Here is a 20314-nt window from a genome sequence, read left to right on the forward strand (position 1 = left end):
GTTTGGTTCTCTGATAAGCTGAAACTGGGGTGGGGGCGGGGTGGATGGGAGAAGCTGTGTGGACAGGGAGGCAGGGGAAAGACTGGCGGAGGAGGGGGGGCAAGATGAGAGCTCATTAATCTGCTTGGGCAGCCATAGCAAACATCACAGGCCAGTGGCCTAAACAACAGAAATCTGTTTTCTCTAGACTCTAGAGCAGGGGTGGGCAAACTTTTTGACTCGAGGGCCACAATGGGTTCTTAAACTGGACCGGAGGGCCGGAACAAAAGCATGGATGGAGTGTTTGTGTGAACTAATATAAATTCAAACTAAAGGAGCGGAGGGGAGAGCAAGAGAACCGGATAGAACAGCCGGATCCGGCCCGCGGGCGTAGTTTGCCCACAGCTGGTATAGATGCTACAAGTCCATGATCAAGGTGTCAGTAGATTTGGTTTCATCTGAGGCCTCTCTCCTTGGCTTCTCCCACGTCCTCATACGTCCTTCCTTCATGCATGTGTGCCCCATGTATCCCTTTGTCTGATGGCCTCTGCCGAGGACACCAGGGGGATTGAATTAGGGCCTCATTTTTAACTTAATCACCCCTTTAAAGGCCCTCTCTCCAAAGACAGTTCCATTCTGAGGTACTGGGGGTTAAGGCTGCAACATATGGATTTGGAGGGGCACAGTTTAGCCCATAACAGAGGGGGTGCAGGAGAGAAGGGGAGCAAGAAGGGAGAAAGCAGGGCAAGCGACAGGGTGTGAAGGGAGTACAGAGGTGTGGGAGGAGAGACGGAGGGAGCAGTCTGATGAGACAGCTGTCCCTGTGACCCCCACACTGGAGGCTTGTTGAATAAAGATGGTGTCAGCCTCACCCCAAGGCACTGAGCTGGAGGGGTGGGGCACCAGGGGCGAGGTGTTAATTTTAAGTAAGATGGTCTGGGACGGCCTCATGGAGAAGGAGATAAAACATGAAGGTAACATAAAAGCAGAGAGGAAAGAATTCCTGTTCATTGTGCCCCTCATAGCTAACCAGTCATTTTCCCACTTTATTTTTATTTGCACAAATGATGCACATACATGGTCTTGCGGAAAAAAAGTACATGTTCTCCTGGTTGAACACCCTCAGCTCACACCCCATCCCTAATCTCAGTTATCAGTGTGGTCTGTGTCCTTCCTGACTTTCTTCCGTACAGTTGTATTTACCCCAGGGACGGGTGAGAGGCCGTGGTGGCAGATTTTACGTGAACTCGCCTCTGCCGCTTATACTAGTAGGTCAGCTCCCAGTGACTCTTGGTCATCTTTCCACATTAGCACATATCAGCCGACTTCATTCCTTTTAAATGCTGCCTCCTAGTCACTGTATAAATGCAGTCATTTGTCTCCCGATGGAAATTATGGTCATTTATAGTTTCTTTGGCTGTGACAAACAGTGCTGCAAGGACCGTCCTTGTCATTTCACTTTTGTGTATCTGTGCAGGTAGTTCTCTAACCTGAGTCCTACGAAGTGGGAGGGCTCAATAGGAGAATGGTTCTTTCTCGTGTTCATAGGTGCTGCCGACTTGCTCTCCAAGGCTTTTTCCTGAGCGTTAACACACAGATGCACACAGCTTCTTTTCACCTGGCACCGTATAGGAGAGCATGTCCCCTTTCTCACCTGCCTGCTCCGGTATAATGGGAAACCCTTTTGAACAGGCCCCTCCAGGCTGTGAGTGAGGCTTGTGGCTTTCTCCCCAGGATATCTCCAGGCCTCGGCCACCTCAGAAGGCGCTCCCGGCAAACCCCGTGCCAGGCCGCAAGAACGTCTCCAGGCCCGGCGGTGCCGCCATCCTGCCACCCACCGCCGCAGGCCGCCCTCAGCAGTCCTGGCCTCTGTTAGCACCTGCCCCAAAGGTGAGTCTGAAGAAGCCCTCAAGGTCAAGCTGAAGCCAGAGGATCCCGGGGCCAAGACTGTGATTGAGAAAACACACTGAGTTCACGCTTCCTGTTGGAGGGCTGAGCTTCTGAACCAAAGCCAAGGACAAAAGCTTAGTGTTTCTCGGTGCCTGTGTGACTGTCCCTTAAGTAGGGGCTAGGGGTCTTTTTGTCTCATGTGGAAAGTGATGCTTAGGAGCCTGAGCTCTGATGGCTCCACACCTGGATCTGCACCCGACTGGCTGGGTGGCCCTGAGCAAGCCACCCTCCTGAGCCTGTTTCCTTTCCTGGAAAGAGGCAACAAGAAACAGCACCCCCCCTCCCCCCAGGCTGCCATGAAGGCCAAGGCAGTTCACGGATGCAGACTGCCGGCCTCTGGTAGGATGTGCACAGTGACTCCTCCTCCCCCTTCCCCGGGCTGACCTGCTCTCCGGCTGCCAGGCCTGGGAGTCGGAGCACAGGGGAGGGGAGGAAGCTGGCTGTCTCCCTGTGTTCCCAGGGGGCCCTGGGAAATCTGTGGACTGAGCTCCAGCTTTGCGGGGAGGAAGGGAGATGGCTTGTCAGCTCGGGGTGGGGATCCACCATGCGGAGTTATGTCATGGGAAACCATTTCTCTGTCATGCGTCTGACCTGTCCACACCCCAGAGGACACCACCAGTCGCAGGTAGCTGATGCCTGTCTCCCCCCCACTCCCTCTCTTTCCACAGTTTCCTGACTACACAGCGCAGAGGGCTGGGTGGATGACTAACTCAAGAATCTAGACCTGCCTAAGGGGCTGCTCCCTTTCCTGGGACTCTGAACACCACAGTCTGGAAAAAGCCGCCTGGCCGCCTCCGAGCCCCTCCTCCCAGACCACCGCATCTCCGAAAATCTCCTTCTTGACTCATTGCCTCCCCAGCCTCCTCAGAGGCCCAGAGTCCCCATCATCCAACGGCATCCAAGTGTTGTTTTGTGCAATATACAGCCCCGGGGGACGGGGGAGGGCACACGGGAGAGGATGAATGGCAGCTTCTCCAACCTCCCTTCAGCTGGCCCCTCACCGCAGAGGTGCCCAGGCCCGGGCTGTCTGCGCCGAGGAGCTCGGCTGGGAAAAGTCCCCTGAGCCCTTCAGGTCAGGACTTAGCATGGAGGAGCCGTCCATCCTCGTCCCGTGGTGGAAGGTATGCAAGGGAGCTTCCCAGTGCTTGTCTTCTTGAAGGTCCCCGGCTGGACGGAGGCTGGGCACTTACCCATCCTTCGTAGCTCTGAGACTGAGGGCCAAACCAGCCGCCGCTGTGTCCCTGCCCGGACTTGGTGGGCGTCACAGCTTCTGGCTCGGCATCCACACGGGAACAAGTCTAGTTCCCTCCTCTGTCCTCCCACATCCCACATCCCCTTATTTCTCGGGTCTCTCTGACTCAGACAGGTACTAGTTGTAGGCAATGTCGACAGCAGGGGGAGCACCAGGCCTCCCCTGAGCCGTAATGCCAAAGGTTTCGACTCCGGACTCATGGTCATTCTTGATTGCCATTGTCTTCTGCACTTTCTAAGTGCCCCACGCTTTTCCCCGCTTGGACCCGCCCCGTGTGAGGTGCTGCGGGGAGTGGACCACAGCAGTCCTGACTTCCTGGGAACCTGGTGCTTGTGTCCTGCCTGAGGGTTCGCTCCATCGGTTCTCACGGGTGTTGACCAAAGCGGACTCGGGCCCTGGCTGTGGGGGCGTGGCTTCATTTTCCATTATGTTTTGTGACCTCAGCAGGGTGAGTGTCTCCCCCTTACTCCCTGACCTAAACCTAAGCAAGGTCCCTAGGGGCAGGGACGGCAGCAGGTGCAGTGACCTAGGGAGCAGACGTCCGAGGAACCCCAGTCTGTGCCTAGGTCTGGTCACGGCCCTCGACAGAGCAGCCCTCTCTCTAGAGGTCCCTAAGAAGCAGCAATCGGCCGTCTCGAAGGAAGAGTGTCTGAGCTGGCGCCAACTCGGCTGTTTAGGCTCTACTTCCTTGCGTTCTCTCTGGTCACTGCCTTACCTGCCCTCACAGAGAGAACTCAGAGCAGCCTCCGACGCCGCTCAGAGGGTCCTGCCCTCCCCGGAGCAGGGAGGGAGGGCTGTGTGGTGCTCTGTATGGTCAGACCACTTGTTGCTGGAATGTTCTCTGGGACTGCCACCCCCAGGAAGGTGCTTTTGGAAACCTCAGTGCACGGAAGAGACTTGAGCTCTCACCCCCGACCCCTTACAGTTCTCTGCACACAACAGGTGCTCAATAGATTGGGTTTGTAGGCAAGTGGGAGGTTGGGGATCTGCACCTGGGGACACACATCGGTGGGTTTAGAAGGTCTCAGGGAAATGGGGTCTCTTCCCTCAGGTAGTCATGATGTTCACACCCCGTCTCCCTGACATGGGCCCTGGTGGCCCCCCCATAGCCAATTTCTGCCTTCCTTGCTGTCAGTTAAGTCGGGGGGCAGCCTGTCATTGAAGTGTGGTACTGCAAACGTCCAGGCCTCAATGCTGGGTCCCAGAAATGTAAAGAACAACCCCCTGCAAAAAAAAAAAAAAAATCACCCTCAAAGCCACCCCTTGGCTCACAGATTCTCCTGTGGCGTGTCCAGCTTTTCTCCCTCATGTCAGGGGGCAGATGGCCCTGCAGGGGAAATGCCACAGCCCTGTGGCTGCTTGAGCCTTTTGAACCTGAAGTCCACTCTCCCTGGAACCATAACCCAAAGAGATCTGGGTTGTTGCTTTCTTGTTTTTGTTTTGTTTTGTTTTTGTTTTCCATTATTACCACCTCCATCCCATAAAATTGTACTGTGAACTGGAAGATGGTAGGATTTTTTAAATTTGATAGATTTTTGGCAGCCGGTTCTATTGGCTGTTTCACTCTGGGCTCTGTTTGTGGGGCCAGGAGTCGCCACTCTGGCAGGCCACGGTGGCTGCCCAGGAGCAGAACCGGCCATGCTGTGCCCCCTTCCCCGCCTGTGCCCATGTGCTGCAAAGACAAATCCGGACTCAAGGAAGGAGGGGCTGTGTTTGAAAGGATCACTGCAAGACTGGGAAAGGGAGTATTTCAGCAGGAGAATGCTCAGGCAAGCTGCCGCCAGGGCTGCCCGCCTCCCAGAGCTCCAGAAGAGAGGCCTTTGCTTTCACAGGGAGGAGTGAAAGAGGTGTATTCAGGGACCATCTTGTGCTCAGCCTTTTGGGGGAGGAGCTGTATGTTGGGCTGAGGATGGGTCCAGGTTCAGAGTCCCATGGGGAGGAGAGGAGCATAGCTAAGGTTTCGTGGACTGAGTTAACCAGCGCTTTGTTCAGATGGAGCTGTGCATAAATCTTTTTTAAAGCTAATTTAGCCTTCTGCCAGTTTTACAACCTTGGAAATGTTTTCCTTACAAGCCTGGGAGCCATCTCTGAAATGTAAACCTCAGGGGACCTCAGGGAGACAGCGCCTGGCTCCCTGCCTCTCTCGGTGGGAGCGTCAGGCCAGGCATGGGGCTCCAGGTGGGAACTACCTGCCGGCCTGGGTTCTCTTTGGCCTTGTTTACTTCTCCCTGTAAAAGAAGAGCCCTTTCTGCCCCAGCTCTGAGACGCTTACAGGTCTCGCCGGATTGCAGTAGCCCCTGGCCCCACTGCCCTTGCTGCCTCTTGGCATAATCTTTTTGAATACAGCCTCCCCTTACCCATGTCCAAATTCGTATTTGGCAGAGGGGATGGCAGACTTGTATATTTAAATTGGGGACCAGTTCTGCAGTCAGTGACTGTGTGAACTGCGTGTATAGTAGCTCTGCTGGACACCCCAGGAAGCCACGGGTATGCCGACTAGAAAGGTGCTAAGAGGGGTTCTGCAGAATCTAAGCCAGGCGCCCCCAAAGCTCCCCTTCCCCGCATCCTCTCACACCATCCACTACGTGTGCGTGTGTGTGTGTGTCTGAGATCCAGGGCAATGTGAATTTTCTTTTATATGGGAGATTGTTCATAGGAAACAGATCATCTTCTCTCTCGTCCACCTAGTAATTGTTTACAGTATTTGTACATCTATGCAAAATACTTGAATGGGCCATGGTGCCTTTTTCCCGTGTTTGTATTTAATTAAACTAAATTGTCATTTGAAATGTCTGGTTTGGCTATTCCTTGTTTGTTTGAATGTCCTACTGCTCAGCCTGGAGAGGATCTGTTGCCGGAGGACTCCTCAGGAGAGTGCCCACAGAGACCACAGCCCGCAGCCTTAATGGGAGAAGTTGGAGCTGTACACAAGCCTTGGGCTGCCCCAGACCAGTCGAAGGGGCTGTTAGTCTGCACTTGGATATAGGCTGGTCTAGTTCAATTAGGTTCTGGGTCAGGAAAGGTATGAATGATCCTGGGGTTTCCTGGTATGAGTTTAGGAGGCAGCTGAGACCCTCTGTTCTCATCTTAATTGCTAGGGATTCTAAACTTCAGAAGAGTCAAAGAGAGAGGACTTGCCCCTGTCTATTGGGCTGGGTGGGCACATGGGGCTGGGGGTGGGGGGTGGGGGGTGCTTTCAGACTCCAGAGCTCATCCATTAATGCTTCCCAAACCACGAAAGGGTCCCACCCTCATTCCCTCATTGGACCCACTTCAAGTTTGAGGCTCTCTCAAGACAGACAGGATCCGCATAACCGTGATAGCAGGAAGCATTTACTGAGTACTTACCCAGCTGGGCTCCGAGTGCTACTTCGCCTCATTTATTCTTCACAGCAGCCCTGGGAGGGTCCTTGATTCTGATCCTACTTTTCTAGTGATGAGTTTGCCTAAGGACATCAAAGACGTCAAACACAAGGGCCCTGCCTACTAAAGTGCCTGCTCAGGAAAGCCCCCACCAAACAGCCCTGCCTGCCTAACAGCATCATCGAAGCCAACCACTGTTCAGACACGGAGCCTGGCTGCCCAGACCTGGGTTCAGATTCCGCCTCTGCTGCTTGCTAGATGTGTGAGAGGGGGTACGTTCCAGAGCCCCGAGTCTCCTTTTAATGCAGGTGGGGATAACTCCCGCCTCGGGAATGCGGGAATGCCGTGCTCATTAGCAAAGTGCCCTGCGGGAGCCCGCCCAGCTGGGGCTGGCCCAGCTAAGTGCTCAGAGATGACATCTGTGTCAGAGCTGAGCATGGGGTTCGATTAGAACTTACTCTGGGTTGAGAGCTGGTCCCCAAGAGAGTTGGGGCCAAGGAGGACTATTTGGGATGGTATTTTTCCTTCATTCAATAAAGGTTTTTATGAGTCCCAGCTATGTGCTTAGGAGAGTGGTCGGCAAACCGCGGCTCTTGAGCCACATGCGGCTCTTTGGCCCCTTGAGTGTGGCTCTTCCACAAAATACCACGTGCGGGTGTGCACGTACAGTGCGATGAAGGAGTACCCTAATTAAGTTAATGACAAGGTATCTACCTATATAGTTTAGGTTTAAAAAATTTGGCTCTCAAAAGAAATTTCAATTGTTGTACTGTTGATATTTGGCTCTGTTGACTAATGAGTTTGCCCACCACTGGCTTAGGACAACCATCCGGGCCTTGGTGTTCGCTCTGTACTCTGAGGCGGTGACAGCACAGATCACAGAAGACATGAGCAGAGTAATATCACACTGTGCCTGGGGGTTAAGACTGCAGACTTGGAGCCAGATATCAACGTGGACTCTTCCTGGCTGTGTGGCCTTGGGCAGTTTCTTAACCTCTGACTGAGAACCTTTCTTCATATATAAGATGAGGATAAAAAAATATCTGCCTTGCCGAAACCGGTTTGGCTCAGTGGAGAGAGCATCGGCCTGCGGACTGAAGGGTCCCGGGTTCAATTCGGGTCAAGGGCATGTACCTTGGTTGCGGGCACATCCCCAGTGGGAGGTGTGCAGGAGGCAGCTGATGGATGTTTCTCTCTCATCCATGTTTCTAGCTCTCTATCCCTCTCCCTTCCTCTCTGTAAAATATCAATAAAATATATTAAAAAATATATATATCTGCCTTGAGGATTTGGGAGGACATAAAGAGAGAATTTACGTGAAGCTCTTAGCATGCTGTAAGGGCTCGGGCATCTTCTGACTCTGTTCCCTAATCAGCCTTCCGCTGTAGGAACTTCCTTGGAAGCCACAACCCTCCAGAGATCGGGGACTGGCTTCCCAGCACTAGAGGGACCAGGGTAATTAATTGTTCCGTGTCCAAGGAAGGCTAAGACGCAAGTCTAAAGTAAACACACCTGAAGGTCTTTATTCATGACCCTGCAGACCACACTCTCAGGGCCCTCAGATTACTGCTATTCCCAAGATCGAACATGTTGCATTGATTTTAGTTACAGACAGAAATCCACATTCCTTAACAACTGGGGATTTGAGGCTGGAGGTGCAGGAAGCCAGCCTGTTGGCCAGCTGCACCTTGGGAGCTCCAAGGCCAGCAAGAGACTGGCCTGGGCTTGGCTGCACCAGAGGGGGGAGGGGAGGGAGGTATGTAAACACAGGGCACAGCAGGGAGCTCTCAGGGGAGGTGCTGCCCCAGCTCAGGGACTGAGGGTCAACTCCTCCCTCTTTCCAGATACTTGGCTCCATTCAGTAGTCCTTGTAGCAACTCGCACTCTCCTGCAGCTGGAAAGCAGACTTGAAGGGAAGGATATCAAGTATCTCTCTCTCCAGCTGCTCCTGTTTTGTGAATGTCTCTGGCCAAGTGTGAGGGGACCAACAGCAGTCCCCAAAGCAGGTGGTATTGGAGCATCATGACATGCTGCTTCCCAGGTGGGCAGCTCATCAGGGCAACTGGGGGCTTGGTGGCAATCTGGTCAACAGCCAGATGCTCCCGTGCCAAGCCTACACTCCACTTGGTCACTGAAGTTCAAAGCTGGTCCCAATGGCCAAGCCTCTAAGGCTGGAGCCCAGAAATTACCCAGAGCCCTCTCTGCCTGGGGAGTTGGTTGGGCACCAAAGTAAACACAAAAGTTAGCTCCTGGTTTCCATGGAGCCAGTGGCTGCTTCCTGCCAAATCCTGACTTTGCTCTTCACTCTCCCCATCTTCCAAATATTTTGTTTCATTCCTCGGTGAAAAGAAAAGTGCATCTGCCAATAGCTCGACAGGGCACGTTTAAGAGCAGTGCAATTGCTGTTCTCTGGGGCAGAAGGACACACTGGGTTTGGCCAGCAGAGCTTGGCTGTGAAGCATCTTTTGTTGTGGTGGTTGTCGCTTTGCTTTGAGTTCTGAGATAACTGACTGAACATCTCAGTGATGGACTCCTTAAGATGTAATGAGAGAGGAAAGGGGCAGGCATGGGGGAGGAGGCCATGGGAACGAAGATGCTGACCTCTGGACTGGAGTACTTGGGGAGTGGGGCTGGTGGAAATGTTTCCCTGAGACACCAGGTGACTTTCACAGTAAGAAGGTCAGTTGAGGTCTTAGTTCTGTCTCCAAAGAAAGAGGAAGTGGCGAAAGCAGCAAGACATTTTTCCTTAGCTGTGTCTCTGGACAGGGAGGCATGGCGATCGCCTTGAGCCTTGTCTTTGGGCTGAGGAATGGCGAGTCAGTCTCAGGAGAATGGTGCTGAGGATTTCCTGATGACCAACATCTCAGGGAAGTCCTTAGACTGTGCTACATTCAACAGGTCAGATTCTGTCTTCTTCCCACCCACATACAGATGGCACCCAGGAAACACGTGGGAAGGGAGGTCCAGGAGTCCTGCTGGCAACAGTATAAGCAGGGCGTTTGGTCACTGAGGCTGTGATCCCAGGAAGTTCTGTCCCCACCACTCAGTGGGTATGGGTTTTCCTTCTGGAAACAGTGATGAGGTATAAATGAACATCTCAGAAAAGAGAGCCCGTCGGTAACAGCTGTGCTGAAAATAACTTCCCACACGGAGAAGTCAGGCTGTACCACGGGGCTCATCCTCACTTGGGACCCCTGAGCTTTAAGAATGGACGATAAATACTTTAGGTTTCTCTTCTGGCGAGGGGGTCCTGGAGAGTTCTATATTGTCCACGAGGACATTCTTGTCTTCGAGTCTAATGACAGTGGGCTCGGGGGCAGGGGCTGGGGTGGGGGTTTTGTGCATGTGGGGCAAGCGTGTCTGGCTCATGTCCAGGTCTCTGAAAGCATGAAGCATGAACACACCCAGGATGATGGTGACGAAGCCCGAGAGGGTGCCCACGATGTCCACGGCGGACATGCTGTGCCACTCCTTGAAGAGGATGATGGAGGAGGTGACCACGATGGTGGTGAAGAACACGTAGTAGATGGGGAACACCAGGGAGGTATTGAAGATATCCAGCGCCCTGTTGAGGAAGTTGACCTGAGTGCTGAGCGAAAGGGCGAGGATGAGGGACAGGATATAGGGGAGGGGGTGCCGCACGACTGGCAACCCCTGGAAGAAGTTCTTGATGGTGATGCCCAGACCCTTGACGGCAGACACCGAGAAGGCCCCGATCACAGAGCAGATGACAATGTAGACGAGGATGTTCCTTTGTCCGTAACGTGGGGCGACGACAAAGATGAGGATGAGGCAGAAGACCAGCAGCAGCACAGCAAACACGATGTACCCTTCAGAGGAGAGGGGGACAGAGAAACCCCAAGGCCTTGGTTTCCTCATTTGTAAACTAAGACTAATAATAAGACCTTCCTGGGGAGGGTGGGTGGGAAGAGATCAACCAATGAACTTGTATGCATCTATGCATAACCCGTGGACATAGACAATGGGGTGGTGAGGGTGGGCGGAGGGGGGGATGGGAGCGAGCTGGAAGAGGTTAATGGGGAGAGGAGGACCTATGTAATACTTTTAACAATAAACATTAAAAAAAGACCTTCCACAGAGAGCTTTTCTCATAGGATTAAATGAGATAATGTATGCTGTAAGACAGAATGTGTTTCCCCAAATTCATATGTTGAAACATAATCCCCAAAGTGTTGGTATTTGGAGGTGGGGCCTTTGGGAGGTGATTGGTCATGAGGATGGAGCCCTCATGAATGGGATTAGTATCCTTATTAAAGAACCTCAGAGAACTCCCTCCACTCCTCTGCCCATGGGACACAGTGGGAAGGAAGATGGTTATCTATGAATCCGGAAGTCAGCTTTTGCCAGACACCCAGTCTGCCAGCACCTTGATCATGGACTTTCCAGCGTCCAGAACCATGGGAAATAATTGCTGTTGTTTATAAGCCAGCCAGTCTATGGCATTCTGTTATAGCAGCCACAACTGACAAAGACAATGCCGGGGTGGGGAACCTTTTTTCTGCCAAGGGCCATTTGGATATTTATAACATCATTCTCAGGCCATACAAAAGTATCCACTTAAAAATTAGCCTGCTCTATTTGGTCAAACATTTCATTAACTCACCCCTAATGCTTAGGCAGGGCCAGACCAAATGATTTCATGGGCCTTACATGGCCCACGGGCTGGACGTTCCCCACCCCTGGATAATGCAGATAAAGCATTCAGCACAGTGCCTGGCACACACTAAACACTGAATAAATGGGGTGGGTATATATCAAGCTGGGAAACCAATAAGCTGGCCTTAGCACCAGCCGCCAACTTTCTTTAGCTTGCCTTCGCCTCCAGGTGGCAGCACCTGAGATGCTCCCAACCCAGTCAGCCCTTCCACTTGGTTCATCCCCCAGGGCTTTCCTGCTCAGGGGTGGAGGGAGAGGGGCTGCGGGGTAGGTGGGGGGCCTGGAGCCTACCTGTGTCTTTCATCTTGGCAGCCATCTCAACGACAGTGGTGACCTTCTCCTCCTCGGGGGCATGGATCACCATCACCGTGCTGCCAGTCACACAGATCACACAGCCCAGCTTCCCCAGCAGGTTCAGACTCTCTCCCAGGAAATAGGAGGAAAGGATGGCACTGCGGGTGGGAATGGGAGGAAGCCATGAGGCAGCCAGGCCTGTGCAGCACCCAGGAGAGAAACGGGGTCTGAGCAAGTGGTCCCTGAGAACAACAGAGGACGCACTCCTCTCTCACAGGGGAGCTTTTCGAGACTCCCCCAAAGCCCTCACTGATTGAGGGTTACGGTGTGTGCTGTTGGGACTGCGGACATGCATGGGAGTTCCTTTCACTCTAGAGCAGTGGTTCTCAACCTTTCTAATGCCGCGACCCTTTAATACAGTTCCTCATGTTGTGGTGACCCCCCAACCATAAAAGTATTTTCGTTGCTACTTCATAACTGTAATTTTGCTACTGTTAATGAACTGTAATGTAAATATCTGTGTTTTCCGATGGTCTTAGGCGACCCTGCTAGCGGTTCTCAACCTGTGAGTCGCGACCCACAGGTTGAAAACCGCTGCTGTGAGACCTTTGGGCTGTTGGAAACCCTTCCCATGGGTTTGGACTTGGCCTGCCCCTCCATTGCCCGTTGAGATGAGGAGATGCCAGAGCCACTGGCAGCAAGCAATTCCAGGAGCCAGAGCTCTGAACAGCATAATGCCTCCTCTGGGAGCTGGGACCGACCCACGTCCCTCATTGCAAGTGGCAGTTGACTCCACTTGGCAGTTCCAGACCTCAACAAACTGAAAATAGGAAGAGCCAGGGAAAGCAAGAGAGGTGACAATAACCTGATGAGGACACTCAGCGCTCCCAGAGGTGTGATGACGGTCGCAGGAGCGAATGCGTAGGCCCCGAAGTTGGCGATTTCTCCAGCAGCCACTAGGAAATGAAGGGAGAAAAGAGGCTCCAATGCCCCATCCCCAGCCCAAATGAATCTGGGTGGAGACGGCTTCATTCAGTGTGGGGCCATTCACAGAATCCCAGACTAGCAGTCCTTAAAGTCCTGATCCTTATGCTCTCTCCCTGGAGAATCTGATCAGAAGGCGAGGCCCAGGTCATCCTGATCAAATCTTTCCATGTTAAAGATGGGGAAGCTAGGCCCAGCGTTCAAAGTCACATGACATGGTTGTGGGTAGACATGATCTTATTGTTGAGGTCTCTTGGCTTCTAGTCCAGGCATAGTTAAGTGTGTCTCAAGGACTGCCAATATTTGCTCTGTATCTTTAAGATAAGTTCTAAAAAGTGTTAATTATCAAGTAAAGAAACAGTTACAGTTATCAGTTCTCCAGGTAACAACTGGTCCATAGCCATCTTTCCCAGATGAACTGTGGGTGGTTTACAACAGAGAGGCAGGTGATTAGAAAGCCTGACATCCTCAAAGGGCCCAGTTCTCCCCCATTTGCAGACTCCTGCCATGCCTCTTCTGTCTCTCCGCTAGAAGAGAATGACCTGGGTCTGCCCTTTGAAAGCAAATGATAAATGCGATAGCTCTGGCTAGGACTGGAATCAAAACCCGACGTGGGGAATTATAAATGGAAAGCTGGCTAATTTTCCATCTGAAAGAATTAGGGCTTAAAAGCCATAGAGGGTGGGTGGAACTGTGTGAATGTGAAAATTTGGGCAAACCTTAAGTGGCAGACCAGCCTTGTTCTAAGTGAACCAACCCACAGATTGCCTGTGGAATGGAGGAACTGGCTCAGGAGCACCAGCTTCTGCACGGAGAAGTCCAAGAGATGCCAACAGACAATGATATCTCCCTATATTTCAGGGGAAGCTGAGAAATTGCTCTTTTATCATGACCAGCTCTGTACAAACCTCTCTGGGAACAGATGCTTCATGGATGAAAAACTGACTTGGGGTTGAGAAAGTGATCTGAGATGCAGGTAAGATGTTCTACCTGCAAAGACTCTCAGGCTTCCCCCTGAAAACCTGGGCCTCACATTCATACTTTGCACACTAGAGACAAAAACGTCCCCTCCACCCTTCCTTTCATCTCTGCCTCTGCCATCAACAGGTCACTGTCATTAGTAGCAAAGCCCCCACTTACTGGTGAGAAATCCGGCCCACCACATTGAGTCCTTCAGGTAGCCATAGCCTCCGTCCACTGTGGAAAGAAAGGGACACAAAGTTAGAGCTTGGCCACACTTTCTCCGGCACCGTTTCTATCTCTGCCTTCGCTCCACAATCTCTAAAGTTCAATGTGTGTAAGCTGTGGTTAGTCCTCCGGGCTTGCTTCTGGGCCCTTTCCTAGTGAGTTCACCCATTCCCCAAATTTTAAATACTGACTATGTGCTAGTGTCCCTATTTCCTGTATGTGCCCCGATCCTTTCTTCTGAGCCCAGATGTATATCCAGTTGCTTATTTGACATCTCTTGGATCTCTCGAAGGCACCTCAGACTCTGACCTAAATGGAACTCTTGATTTTACATGCTCCCCATCCACCCACCAAATGAAACTCAGTAACTGGCACCTCCATGTACCTAGTTGCTGAAGCCAGAAACCAGGCTTAATCCTTGACTCCTCCCACCCTTCCACCTTCTGCATCCAGTCCATCCTGCTGATTCTGTCTCCAAAAAGCATCTTACATGTGTTCTCTCCACGGCCACCACCCAACTCCATTATAATCCATTCCTTTCATAGCATCCAGTGGTCTATGATTTAGTCATTCTCAGCTTATAGCTGGCCAATGGCTTCCAAATATACTCTTAGGATAAAAACTATGAACAAGTTCACCTCTCCCAAGGCATCCCCTGCCACTCTTCTTACCGCTCAGGCTCTATTTTAGTTCTTCAAAAATGATGAGTCTTTTATATATATCATATATATATATATATATATATATATATATATATATATATATATATTTCAGAGAGGAAGGGAGAGAGAGAGACAGAAACATCAATGATGAGAGAGAATCATTGATCGGCTGCCTCCTGCGCACCCCCTACTGGCGATAGAGCCCACAACCCGGGCATGTGCCCTGACCAGGAATCGAACTGCGTGACCTCCTGGTTCATAGTTCAAGGCTAAACCACTGAATCACACCTGACAAGCTCGGCCTTAAGACCTTTGCACATGCTTTTCTGTGTTCGGAATAGTCTCCTTAAGGATATTTGCCTGAATCTACACCCACTCTATAGGGTCTCTGCCTGAGTGATGCTGCCTCTGAGACCTTTCTCCCTTGGGGCTTTCTATCATCTCACCCAGCTCTTCTTCCTCATGTGTATCATCTATACTGTGAACCGATCTATTTATTTTCTGGCATTTCTCCCACTAAAATGGAATTGTGTCTGCTTTGCTCACATGGTGGGCACAGAGCCTGGTCCATAGTCAATACTCAATAATATTAGCAATGATGATGATAATGGCTGGGTTAAAGATGGTTCTGTGAAGATCCAAAATTGCATGTCACTTTTTGTACATTCCCATTTTTCTAAGAAGGTCTTTAGGTTCCTAAAGGAGTTAAAATCTCTCATACATGCACACAAAAAAAGTTAACAGCTCTGAAAGCATTTTACTCTAAGGTTTGAAATCTCAGAAGATATTAAAATAGCAGAAAATTAAATTGAACATGTCCCAACTTGAACACATCATCTTCCCACAAACCTGCTCCTCCTGCATTATTCATCTCTCAAAACAGCACCCTCATCTCCCCAGTTGCTCAAACCGTAAAGCTGTGTCATCCTTGACTCGTGTCCTTACCTTCCCCTTCAACATCAAACCCAGTAAGTTCTACCTCCAAAACTGGACTCCACCACTTGTCTCCATGCCCACTTCCCTCTCTCAGGCCCAGACAAAGTTCTGTTATCTCTCTCCCCTAATTGGTCTTCCAACTTATCCCTAATTCATCCTCTACCCAGCCACCAGGAATCATCTCACATCATAAATTTCAGTCACTTACAATCACACTCAAATTTTGAAGCCCAGTTTACTCGACCCGTCATGATCTGACCCCAACACCATCTCTTCCCTGGCCATGCTCCAGCCATCCTGAACTACATTCAGTTTCTAACACCACTCATGCTCTCTTACCTCTGAGCCTTCGCACATGCTGTTCTTTCTGCCTAGAACACTACATCCTCCTTCCCCCCGCTCACCTTGTTATCACCTCATTATTTAGGTCTCAGCTTCTGAATTGCTTTTCCAGAAAACCTCCCCTAACCCCCAAAGCCCAGGTTTTACATGCCCCTCCAAAATATTGCCATAGCATCCTATTTTTCCCACGACAGCACTTAACACACAATGGAACAACTGCCTACTGTCATGCCTGTCTCTCCCACCAGATTCAATGCCCCAGGGCACTGTGTCCCATGTCCAACGTGGCACCTGGCCCACAGCAGGTACACAATGAATGATGATTAAATGAGGACATTCTTGTACACGTGATGCCATTTCTAAAGAAATGTTTCATGGGTACACGTCTTATTTTCCAAACAAGCACATCCCTGTGGACAGAGATTCCACAATTTTGTGTAGGCCATAAAGGGGGTCAATATGCTAGCAAGTGAGGGCACAGTAGTGTCTGACATTGTTCCAGACAGAGGTACTTGTAGTCTTATTTTGTAGGGAAGTTGTGACTTGTCTATGATGACACAACTGATAAGAAATAAAACTGGGACTAGACCTGGGGTTTCTGATTCTTGGCCCTGAGACTCTTCCCTCTCTTCACCCCAGTTAACTGATCATGAGGATGTCAGGATATATTGGACTGGATTCCCAGTGGGGTTGACAGTGAGCCTTTTGCGCCCTTCCAGGCCAGGCTTTCAAACTGCTGCAGTGAAGGGAGGTTCACAGGGCTGTCTGAGGGTTCAGCTGCCCAGCACCCCATCTCTACCTCCCCCCACCCCCCGCCCCAGGAGCCTACCAGCCCGCGTGGCCCCCGAGGCCACCAGACGCAGGAGGCCTTTCTTCTTGAGGATGACGCTGCTGCCGATGAGGAAGCTGGACAGGAAGGCCAGACCCAGGCCGACATAAAAGCTGTAGTTCTTCGTGAACCTCTCATGCCAGCTGATAGAGGTGACATTGCTGGGTGCCTGGGGGTTGAGGTCACCGACGATCTGGCACAGGACTTGCTGGGAGGAGCAGTATAGGGTGATCAGGGAACCTAGGCGGGAAGATCAGGGTGAGAGACATTGGCATGCTTTAAAAATATTAGAATCAACCACCCTTTCAGACCCCATGCTTCAACCATGGCAGGACTCCATCCGCACCCTGGGCCCCCCACCTAAAAACAACAGTTAGCATTCACTAGAGCTTACGCCAGGCTTGCATGAACTCATCAGATTCTTACAACCACCTGTCACATAAGTGCTGTCTTTCAATCCCATTTCACAGACACGGATTTGGAAGCCCTGAGAGGTCAGGCACCTCACCTACGACCACAGATGGACTCCCGAACTCCAGCACCTAGCCACTCAGCTCTTCTGATGCCCAAACAACAGGCGGGGTCCCCGACCTCTCCTTGAGTCCAACCTCCCACCTCCACAGGAATCCCCTCCCAGCCTCTGGGCCTCCAACAGCTCAGGATCACACAGGGATTCTCCCTCCGAGGACCTGCTCACTTACATCTCCCTAACAGCCACAATGGAGACCCTGACAGGTAACACGAGGCAGTGAGGTTAGAGAGCCCATAGTCCTTTTTAGGCCTGAGGATGACGAAATATAAGCGTTCAGTTTGTTATAACTGACCATTCCCAGGCCTTACTTCTGAGACCTCCCGTGCTTGGGGCCAGTGGCTGGGACTTATTTTCAGGCCTCAGAGGGACCAGTGTCTCTCTCAGATTCTGATTGTATTTTGCTTTCTAAGTCCTAGAGTCTGTGAGTCTGAATCTGCCCTCATGCCCCAGAGCCCTCTGCTTGCCCTTCTGGCACAAACACCGAGGACAACAGGACAAACTTGGGCCTGAGGGGCAGACCCTTAGTCAAAAAGCTAAGCTGTCCAAGTTCAAGGAACAGTACAAAGCATAGCCAATGGTCCTCCATTGCTAGTGCTCACGTGGCCCTCTGCTCCAGGGTTTTCCATGGACCTTCCCATCATGAAAATGGCACAGTTATCATATCCAGGGTTTTAGCTGGAGAAATTGGGACCCTGATAAGTTCCACAACCTGCCTAAGGCTACATTGCTGGAAACTGGTGAAGCCAGAATTGGACCCCAAACCTACCTCCTGCCAAAGCCCATGCTCTCAACCACCACCATCCCTCAAAATAGGGAGCAAGGGGGTGGTGGTGTTTCATTCAGCCTCTTGAGGGTTATTTTAAAATATGAATTTGTTACCAACATTTAAAAATCAGGAGATTTCTCATGAAAATGCAGCTCTTGGTTACCTTATGGGGCAGACCTTCCCACTGTAACAATTGGCTGCCGCGGAGCACTGTTATCCCCCTAGAGAGGACATGCTCTTTGCCATGCCCCAGAGTCCATACCAGGCTTCCTTCAGTTATTTTTTTATGTGCTCGGCCTTTGTAGGCTTTTGAATTTGTGACCGCTGGTGGTAGGTCTTTTTCTAACTGTGTGTCATAAAGACCCGTATCCTGTGTCAAGGATGTAAGCCTGGACCAAGCTTGCAATAATTCAAAGTCAAGCATCTCTGGCTTTGGAATACCCAGCCCCCAGAGTGGCATCTCGGTGGAACTAAACAAGGGCAATGTTGACCTTTCTTCCTTGGCACAGAAGCACGAGCTGGAACAGCTCTTAGAAGGCACCCGTCTAGCCCTCTTTCAGCTGGGGAAACTGAGGCCCGAGAAGGGGAAGTACTAACTTGTATACCTCTGTGTCCTTTACAGTGGGTGATCTATCTTTCTGACATCAGTGTCACAATCGAGAGAAGATGAGACAAGAAGCCATCCCGGCCCCTAATAAACTCGTTCTGATTGCTCACTCCTGTTCCTCAAGAGTCAAGTCTGGGAGTTCCCTGCGCTCAGGAAATGAGCCAGAGCCTGGGAGGACGTGGGCCAAGGAAGGCGACTCCCAAGGGGAAGGACAAGCCCATCCCCATGCCATCCCCTGCAGGTGGAACCAAAGCGCCCACTGTGGGTTTGGCTGTTTTGGAGAGGCCTGAAGCCCCCTGGGGCACAGCACCCTACATTGAGTCAAGTTCTCCCATAGGGATAAAGAGAAAAAGAGAGAGGGCTGAGGGCCAAAGGAAATCCAGTTCTGGGAAGGATGCCATCGGACAAGCAGGTGTTGAGCCACATCATTCCTGCTTCTCTTCCAGAATACACTAGGGCTGGGGAACATGTTCTTCCCCAGGGGAAGGAGAGGCTGAAAATGAACTACCTTGTTGGTCAGGAAACCAGAGCCAGCCAACACCCAACAGGCCGGCTTTGAAAGCTTCACTGGAGAGAGAAGTTAGAACAACAGGGGTATCCCACAGCTTAGAACGGTGAGAAAGCAGAGACATGGCAACAACGATTTGAGCACAGTGGTGTGAGTATGGGTTTCAGAATCCAAGAGCCCTCGTTCTATATTCCACTTCCCCACTGTATTACCCTGAGTTTTCAGACTTTCCAGAGCAGCGGAATCTCTGTCTCTAGACAGTAAGGCAATCATAGCTACCTGTCTTCCAGGGTTGTGTTAGGAGTTAAATGGTAAGAAGTCAATGTAAAGCCAAGGGTCTTGCCTTATGGCTTGTTCTTTCCCACTTTTTTCTAAAAGGTGTGTGTGGGTTTGGGGGGTGCCCTCACCTGTCTTTAGTGGGCTCCAGGGAGACAGCCAGACATGGGTAGCTACTAAAGTCTGAAGCAAGTATTACATTAAAAGAAACCTGGGATCCCACACCTCTAGATCGACCTATTGCAATCAATGCCTGCTTCCCCCTCCTCCCTACCCCATTTGTCCCCCTTTCTCCCATTGTCCCTTCAGCTACCCAGCTCCCAAGGTTATGGGGCAAGTCAGCCAGAACCCCAGCTCCTTCCCAAGGTAGGTCTGAGAACTGGGTGGGAGACAACTCGTACTGACCTCCCTCCCCACCCCCACCCCCACCCCACCCCCACACACATCACCCCTCGGTTTTGGGCGCCCCTGGCAGGAGAGGATGTGAAGGAAAGGAGAGCAGAATGGAAGGCGCGCAGTCCCCTGGGTTCTCCCTACCCCGCCCCCACCCCTTCTTGGCCCTGTACCCACCGTTCTCGCAGCTGGCATAGCTGGCATTGCTGGCGGGCGGCTCCATGGGCCCTGGGCGCACGCACCGACGCGCGCGGATGGCGCCGGGCGCCCGGGCTCCGGAGCAGGTGGCTGAGACTTGTCCCGGGCGTGCGAGAAGCCGCCCGGGTCGGGCCCCAGGGGTAGGGAGAATGACGCGCCCCAGAAGGGGAGGGTCCCTGGGGAGGAGTCACCCAGGGTCTTGGGCAACTCTAAGGCCGGGGTACCCCCCGCGCCTTGCACTCGAGCTGCCGCAGAGGGGCGCACGCCCTCTGGGGGGCGGACGCTGCGGGGCTCAGCGAGAGGGAGTCACCGCCCCTCGCCCAGCGCAGGCGGCTGGGGGCGGGTCCCCGGGCGCCACCACCCTCCGAAGCTGGGACTGGCACCCAGATCCCTCTCCAGTGACGGCGTTGATGGGCCCCAGGACGGTGGCGGGAGAGAGGCCAGTTTTCTGGCCAAGGTGGAAATGGGGGGTGGAAGGGGACACTGGTGCCAGTTGGGGCCCTCTCCGGCCACGGGGAGGGGGTCCAGGACCCTCGTTTTTTCCTTCCTGCCTGCCTTCCTGACTTCCTACCTCCCTG

The 20314-nt window shown here is 52.0% G+C and overlaps 2 protein-coding genes across 3 annotated transcripts in view; one reads left to right on the forward strand and one right to left on the reverse strand.

The window, feature by feature from the left end:
• ADAM19 (ADAM metallopeptidase domain 19) overlaps positions 1-5962 on the forward strand; it is an 87825-nt gene extending 81863 nt beyond the window's left edge. Inside the window, exons 22-23 of one of the 2 annotated variants that reach the window (XM_080675822.1) lie at positions 1714-1869; positions 2598-5962. In XM_080675822.1, the coding sequence (XP_080531948.1) occupies positions 1714-1869; positions 2598-2651 (210 nt within the window). In that variant the 3' untranslated portion in view covers positions 2652-5962. The remainder of the gene's footprint in view (positions 1-1713; positions 1870-2597) is intronic. The other variant, XM_080675823.1, reaches the window with a different exon arrangement.
• A 2081-nt stretch (positions 5963-8043) lies between these two features.
• On the reverse strand, positions 8044-19776 carry NIPAL4 (NIPA like domain containing 4). Its single transcript, XM_080675826.1, has 6 exons — positions 19716-19776; positions 16457-16696; positions 13640-13696; positions 12381-12471; positions 11513-11673; positions 8044-10374 (listed from the first exon to the last, which is right to left on the reverse strand). Exons 1-6 carry the CDS (start codon positions 19759-19761, stop codon positions 9746-9748), a joined length of 1224 nt encoding a protein of 407 aa, XP_080531952.1. The 5' UTR covers positions 19762-19776; the 3' UTR covers positions 8044-9745.
• Positions 19777-20314: the final 538 nt, after the last annotated feature.

This window comes from Plecotus auritus, assembly GCF_963455305.1.
Source record: "Plecotus auritus genome assembly, chromosome: 6".
NCBI lineage: Eukaryota > Metazoa > Chordata > Mammalia > Chiroptera > Vespertilionidae > Plecotus > Plecotus auritus.

What these genes read in the sequence shown, in the direction of transcription:
- NIPAL4 (XM_080675826.1), bottom strand. Translation starts at nt 19,761, where the DNA reads ATGGAGCCGCCCGCCAGCAATGCCAGCTATGCCAGCTGCGAGAACG. An exon ending in CTATGCCAGCTGCGAGAACG is followed by an intron (nt 16,697 to 19,715) that starts GTGGGTACAGGG and finishes CTTCCCGCCTAG; the next exon opens with GTTCCCTGATCACCCTATAC. An exon ending in GTGGGCCGGATTTCTCACCA is followed by an intron (nt 12,472 to 13,639) that starts GTAAGTGGGGGC and finishes TTCATTTCCTAG; the next exon opens with TGGCTGCTGGAGAAATCGCC.